This window comes from Malurus melanocephalus, unplaced genomic scaffold (genome assembly GCF_030028575.1).
Source record: "Malurus melanocephalus ecotype Western Australia unplaced genomic scaffold, MMel_1.1 scaffold_2063, whole genome shotgun sequence".
In the NCBI taxonomy this organism is placed as follows: Eukaryota; Metazoa; Chordata; class Aves; order Passeriformes; family Maluridae; genus Malurus; species Malurus melanocephalus.
In genome coordinates, this window is record NW_026625295.1 from 7,064 (window position 1) to 14,920 (window position 7,857).

Sequence of the window (7,857 nt, forward strand, 5' to 3'; positions counted from 1 at the left end):
AACACAGAAAAGCTGCAGGGATGGGGTCAGGGCTGAGAAAATCTCACCTGCAGGACATTTCTGGCAAAAGAGTCTCTTGCTTGGCACGTAGTAAACATCCTTCCCTTCCCAGGCCAGGTCCGAGGGGTCCGAGCTGTCCCTGCYCCTCCTCAGTGAGACAGCATCGGCTCCCAGAGCGGTCACCTGCTGAAAACACAGGAAAACCTGCTGAAAACACAGGAAAATTGGATTAAAAACCATCCCAACCATGATCTGAGGGATCTGAGCTGTCCCTGCTCCTCCTCCTGAGGAAGCGTTGGCTCCTAAAGCAGTCACCCGTTAAAAACACAGAAAAAATTTGGGCTAAAAACCACCCCAAGCCATGATCTGAGCTGTCCCTGCCCCTCCTGAGACAGCATCAGCTCGCAAAGGGGTCGCCTTCTAAAAACAAAGAAAAACTTGAGATAAAATCATCCCAACCCACAATCTGAGGGATCTGAGCTGTCTCTGCTCCTCCTCCTGAGACAGAACCGGCTCCCAAAGCAGTCACCCGTTAAAAACACAGAAAAAAATTGGGCTAAAAACCACCCTAACCTACAATGTGAGGGGTCTGGGCTGTCCCTCCTCCTGAGACAGCATCGGCTTCCAAAAACAGTCAGCTGCTAAAACCACAGAAAAATTTGGGCTAAAAACCACCCCAAACCATGATCTGAGGGATCTGAGCTGTCCCTGCCCCTCCTGAGACAACACCAGCTCCTAAAGGGGTCACCTGCTGAAAACACAGAAAAATGTGGATTAAAAACCACCCCAAGCCATGATCTGAAGGATCTGAGCTGTCCCTGCTTCATCGGCTCTCAAAGCAGTCACCCGCTAAAAAACACAGAAAAATTTCGGGTAAAACCACCCCAAGCCACAATCTGAGGGGTCCGGGCTGTCTCTCCTCCTCCTCAGTGTGACAGCATCGGCTCCCAAAGGGGTCATCTGCTAAAAACACAGAAATACTTGGGGTAAAAACCACCCCAAACCATGATCTGAGGGATCTGAGCTGTCCCTGCCCCTCCTGAGACAGCATCAGCTCCCAAAGCAGTCACCCACTAAAAACACAGAAAAAATTTGGGCTAAAAACCACCCCAAGCCATGATCTGTGCTGTCCCTGCCCCTCTTGAGACAGCACCGGCTCGCAAAGGGGTCATCTGCTAAAAACACAGAAAAATTTGGGGTAAATCCACCCCAACCCACAATCTGAGGGGTCTGTGCTGTCCCTGCTCCTCCTCAGTGAGACAGCACTGGCTCCCAAAGCAGCCACCCGTTAAAAACACAGAAAAATTTGGGGTAAAACCACCCCAACCCACAATCTGAGGGATCTGAGCTGTCCCTGCTCCTCCTCCTGAGACAGCACCATCTCCCAAAGGGGTCATCTGCTAAAAACACAGAAAAATTTGGGGTAAAACCCCCCCAAGGCACGGGGCGAGGGCAGAATGGGACAGGCGAGAGCTGCGGTGCCAGGGGAGGGGAGAGGAGCTCTGGGGTGACTCAGGGCCTTCCCTTGACTTGGCAAAGGCCATTCCCCACAACTGAACTGGTTTTCCCTCAGCAGAGCCCCCGGGGGAATTCCGGGGACTGAATTATCAGCGGGGCAAACACTCCCAATGACCCCTTTTCCTTCCCCAATTTCTGGGCACGCATCAACGGCGCTGAGTGGAAAGGAAAGGTCGGGGAGAGGAGAGGAATGGGTTTGGGGGAGTAATGGGATTGGAGGAGGAATGGGTTTGGGAGAGGAATGGGTTTGGGAGAGGAATGGGTTTGGGGGAGGAATGGGTTTAGGGGAGGAAGGGGTTTGGGGGAGGAATGGGTTTGGGGCAGGAATGGGTTTGGGGGAGGAAGGGGTTTGGGGGAGGAATGGGTTTGGGGGAAGAACGGGTTTGGGGGAGGAATGGGTTTGGGGGAGGAAAGCAGGGCTGGAAGGTGCCCAAAGAACCCTCTGGGGTCCCAGAGCATGGCTTGACCTCGCGTTCCCCCCTTGTCCCCATTATCCCACCGCGGGTCAGGAAGAGAAAATCCATTTCCGTCAGCTCTGCATGCTCTGCTCGTGCTGCCTCAGCTCCTTCCGCCCTTTCTGGGCCACTTTGAGGGGACAAAACACTGGCCAGGAGTGGCCATTTGTCCCCTCAGGCTTTGGGCACCTCGGTGTGTCCCCAAAGGGGACAATGGCTTTGGCATCGGAGCCGGTACCGTGGCTATTCATGGGTAGAACGTGTCACAGCCTCTGTCCTCCTCCCCTCTCCAGCCCGGAGGGTGAAATCTGCCTTTTAAAGCGAATTTTTCCGCCGTGAGTCAGAAGCTGCCCGAGATCGCCGAACAATGGAAGCGCCGTCCTGTCCCCTGCCCGCCCGCCTCCTCCTCCTCCTCCTCCTCCTCCTCCTCCCCGGACGCTTCCCGCGCCTGGACCAGGAAAAAACTGGCTGGAGCAGGTCCGGGATGGTCACGGGGCTGCAGAGGGTGAGGCGGGGTCATAAATAACACCTTGGACACCCAAACACACCGCTGACACCGGCCAGGACACCCAAAAACTCCTCTGACACCGGCCAGGACACCCAAAAACACCGCTGACACCAGCCAGGACACCTCGGACACCCAAAAACACCGCTCAGGACACCTTGGACACCCAAAAACATCTCTGACACCGGCCAGGACACCTCGGACACCCAAAAATTCCTCGGACACCGGCCAGGACACCTTGGACACCCAAAAACACCGCTGACACCGGCCAGGACACCTCAGACACCCAAAAACACCGCTCAGGACACCTCAGACACCCAAAAACATCTCTGACACCGACCAGGACACCTCAGACACCCAAAAACTCCTCAGACACCGGCCAGGACACCTCGGACACCCAAAAACACCTCGGAGACTGGCCAGGGCACCTCGGACACCCAAAAACACCGCTCAGGACACCTCGGACACCCAAAAACACCGCTGACACCGGCCAGGACACCTCGGACACCCAAAAACATCTCTGACACCGAGCGGGTCACAAAGTGCCACCACGGAGTCCCCAAACCCGGGAACAGCCCCAGCTCCAGACCCAGATTTGGTGGGATCAAACCCTCCAGCGGTTTCTGGCTCAGAATCTCTCAGCTTCTGGCTCATTCCTCCAGCCAGGAATATTTTTCAAGTCAGAAAAATGTTTTTTTTTAATCCACTCGGCCGCAAAGGCTTCACCCACTGTGGTCCTGGGAGCGAAGGGACAACTTTTCTCACTTTCCCTGCTGTTCCCACGGGGAAAAAAACACATTTTTTCTGCCCATCTGAACTTTGCCACGCTGTGAGGGTGATCACAACACCAACAAACACATTTTTCCCTACCCATCTGAATTGTGAGGGTGATCAGGGTGATCCCAGCASCAWCAAACACATTTTTCCTGCCCCTCTGAACAGTTTGGGTGATCAGGGTGATCTCAGCACCAACAAACACATTTTTCCTGCCCATCTGAACAGTTTGGGTGATCAGGGTGATCCCAGCACAATTTTCTTCCCCATTTGAACTTTGCCATGCTGTGATGAGGGTGATCCCAGCACCAACACATTTTTTTCCTATCCATCTGAACTATCAGGGTGATCCCAGCACCAACAAACACATTTTTTCCTGCTCATCTGAACAGTTTGGGTGATCAGGGTGATCTCAGCACCAACAAACACATTTTTCCTGCCCATCTGAACAGTTTGGGTGATCAGGGTGATCCCAGCACAATTTTCTTCCCCATTTGAACTTTGCCATGCTGTGATGAGGGTGATCCCAGCACCAACACATTTTTTTCCTATCCATCTGAACTATCAGGGTGATCCCAGCACCCACAAACACATTTTTTTCCTTCCCCTCTGAACAGTTTAGGTGATCAGGGTGATCCCAGCACCAACAAACACATTTTTTCCTGCCCCTCTGAACTGTGAGGGTGATCAGGGTGATCCCAACACCATCAAACACAGTTTTTCCTTTTCCCATCTGAACAGTTTGGATGATCAGGGTGATCCCAGCACCCACAAACACATTTTTCCCTACCCATCTGAATTGTGAGGGTGATCAGGGTGATCCCAGCACATTTTTCTTCCCCATCTGAACTTTGCCACGCCATAAAAGTGATCACAGCACCAACACATTTTTCTTTCCCACCTGAACTCTGCCATGCTGCGATCAGGGTGATCCCAGCACCCACAAACACATTTTTCCTGCCCATCTGAATTGTGAGAGTGATCAGGGTGACCCCAGCACCAACAAACAAATTTTTTTCCTTCCCCTCCGAATTGTGAGGGTGATCAGGGTGATCCCAGCACCCACAAACACATTTTTCCCTACTCATCTGAATTGTGAGAGTGATCAGGGTGATCCCAGCACCAAGAAACACATTTTTTTCCTTTTCCCATCTGAACAGTTTGGGTAATCAGGGTGATCCCAGCACCCACAAACACATTTTTTCTGCCCACCTGAACTCTGCCACGCGGTGAGGGTGATCCCAGCACCCACAAATACATTTTTTTCCTACCCATCTGAATTGTGAGGGTGATCAGGGTGATCACAACACCAACAAACACATTTTTTCTGCCCCTCTGAACAGTTTGGGTGATCAGGCTGATCCCAGAACCCACAAACACGTTTTTCCTGCCCATCTGAGCTATTTGAGTGATCAGGGTGATCTCAGCACCATCAAACACATTTTTTTTCCTGCTCATCTGAACAGTTTGGGTGATCAGGGTGATCCCAGCACCCACAAACACATTTTTTTTCCTGCTCATCTGAACAGTTTGGGTGATCAGGGTGATCCCAGCACCAACGCAGAGTTTTCTGCTCTCAGGAAAGGCCTCTCCACCCCGGGATTTCGCTGTTTTACAGGGAGCACCAACGCTCTCGCTGATAAGGTTATCAGCCCGCAGCACCCTGCTGCCTCCCCGGCCATCCCAGCACGGAATTYGGGGGTTTTCACCCAGGGTAAACAACCCAAAAAACCCCACAGGCAGAGGAATCACCAGGCACAGGAATCCCTCATCAGCCCCGGAATTAAAAAGCTCGGGAAAGCCTCAAGCTTTGAACGCCCCCTGCTTCCACCCCCGAATTATTTTACTCCTGAGGTGATCCCAAAAGGACAGATCGCTCGTTGAACTTCAGACATGAACATCCCAGAGCCCCTGATGGCAGCGAGAGAGAACCGGGGATGGATAAAACACAACCCAGAGCCCCCAACAGCAGTGAGAGAACATCAGGGATGGATAAAAACCATTCTAGAGCCTGTGACGGCAGAGAGAGAGAACCAGAGATGGATAAAAACCATCTCAGAGCCCCCAAAAGCACTAAGAGAGAACCAGGGATGGATAAAAACCATTCTAGAGACCCCAACAGCAGCGAGAAAACACCAGTGATGGATAAAATACAACCCAGAGAGAGAACCAGGGATGGATAAAACACAACCCAGAGCCTCCAACAGCACTGAGAGAGAGCCAGGGTTGGATAAAACCCATCCTAGAGCCCCTGACGGCAGTGAGAGAGAACCAGGGATGGATAAAAAACACCCCAGAGCCCCCAAAAGCAGTGAGAGGGAACCGGGGATGGAAAAAAACCCATCCTAGAGCTTCCAACAGCAATGAGAGAGAATCAGGGATGGATAAAACACATCCCACAGCCCCCAATGGCAATGAGAAAGACCCAGGAATGGACAAAACAAATTCCAGAGACCCCGACAGAAGCGAGAGAGAACCAGGGATGGATAAAACCCATTCTAGAGCCCCCAACAGCAGTGAGAGAATCAGGGATCGATAAAAAACACCCCAAAGCTCCCGATGACAGTGAGTAAGGACTAAGGATGGATAAAAAACACCCCAGAGCCCCCAACAGCAGTGAGAGAGAACCGGGGATGGATAAAAAACACCACAGTGTCCCCAATAGCAGTGAGAGAGAATTGGGGATGGATAAAAACCATCCCAGAGCCTCTGATGGCAGCGGGAGAGAACCAGGGATGGATAAAACAAATTCCAGAGCCCCAGTGAAAGAGAACCGGGGATGGATAAAAACCATTCTAGAGCCCCCAACAGCAGCAAGAAAACACCAGGGACGGATAAATCCCATCCTAGAGCCCCCAACAGCAACGAGAAAGAACTGGGGATGGATAAAACACACCCCAAAGTTCCTGATGACAGTGAGAAAGGACAAAGGATGGATAAAAAACACCCCAGAGCCCCCAACAGCAGCGAGAGAGAGCCGGGGATAGCAGACATGCCYGATATCATCTGCTCCAAGGACATGGGGCTGATGCGGGCAGGGATTTTCCCCTGGAACTCCCACACGTGGAATTTGAGCCCCGGCAAACTCAGAAATCCAGAGCATTCAATTCCAAAAGCTGTGGCCCGTGTCCAGACGTGATGCAAGAGAGTCAGGACACAGGGACGCAGCATCGGATGAGCATGACGTGTGAATCACGAGCCTGAGCAGCACACCTCCCCTTTTATTTAATAAAAAAAAAAAAAGGGATAAAAAGTAAAAAAATCTGAGGTTGTTACGAGCGTGGCCTTAGGTGATGGGTTTAGTAAGGCCTGGCTTTATCAGGCAAGCCTAAATAAACTCTGTTAAGCAATAGAGGGAATGGATTGGATGAGAAGGGCTCATTAAAAACTTGTTCTGGGCGGTGCTGATGTAATTCCAGAGCGGTGCTGATGTAATTCCAGAGCGGGAGAAGCACCTGCAGGGCTCCCTCAGGCAGAGGGACTGTGGGCCAGGCCCGGGATAAAAATCAGGGATTAAATCCCTGGGATAAAAATCGGGACAGGATCCCTGGGATAAAAATTGGGGAAGATCCCTAGGATAAAAATCAGGGCAGGATCCCTGGGATAAAAATCGGGGAAGGATCCTTGGGATAAAAATTGGGATGGGATCCCCGGGATAAAAATCAGGGCAGGATCCCTGGGATAAAAATCAGGGATAAAATCCCTGGGATAAAAATCTGGGCAGGATCTTTGGGATAAAATCCCTGGGATAAAAATCAAGGCAGGATCCCTGGGATAAAAATCGGGGAAGATCCCTGGGATAAAAATTGAGGCAAGATCCCTGGGATAAAAGTCGGGGAAGATCCCTGGGATAAAATCCCTGGGATAAAAATCATGGCAGGATCTTCGGGATAAAAATCGAGGCAGGATCCCTGGGATAAAAATAAGGGCAAAATCCCTGGAATAAAAATCGGGGCAAGATCCCTGGGGTAAAATCCCTGGGATAAAAACCCTGGGATAAAAATTGGGGTAAGTTTCCTGGGATAAAAATCATGGCAGAATCCATGGGATAAAAATCAGGGCAGGATCCCTGGGATAAAAATCGGGGAAGATCCCTGGGATAAAAATAAGGGCAAAATCTCTGGGAATAAAAATCGGGGCAAGATAAAATCCCTGGGATAAAAAATCGAGGCAGGATCCGAGGCAGGATCCCTGGGATAAAATCCCTGGGATAAAAATCGAGGCAGGATCCCTGGGATAAAATCCCTGGGATGAAAACCCTGGGATAAAAATTGGGGTAAGTTCCCTGGGATAAAAACCGGGGCAGGATCCCCCTGACTTCAGGTGAGAACAGAATCCAGATATTTCCAAACTTTATATCAACACCAAATCCAGGGAGCAATCCGCTCTGCCCCGGTGGCATTTTGAGCTGTAAATCCCTTGTTGAAGGTTTGGCCGCGGCTCGGGCGAGTCGGAGGTGCCGCATTCCTGCCCCGAGCCGCCCGCGATGTGTTCGAGCACCGCCGCCACCATTCCGGGACGGAGCGGGAGCCGAGGGAAGAGGTGGAAATCCCCTGTGCCAGGTCCGGATTGCAGCGCTTGAACACCGCCACCATCCCCCCGCGG

At 51.6% G+C, this 7,857-nt stretch overlaps 1 protein-coding gene across 1 annotated transcript in view; it reads right to left on the reverse strand.

Moving 5' to 3' along the window:
* The window catches only part of LOC130587541 (tumor necrosis factor receptor superfamily member 10B-like), a 7,339-nt gene extending 7,057 nt beyond the window's left edge, over positions 1-282 (reverse strand). The window contains exon 1 of the mRNA XM_057388523.1: positions 48-282. Coding sequence (XP_057244506.1) covers positions 48-249 — 202 coding nt within the window. The 5' untranslated portion in view covers positions 250-282. The remainder of the gene's footprint in view (positions 1-47) is intronic.
* Positions 283-7,857: the final 7,575 nt, after the last annotated feature.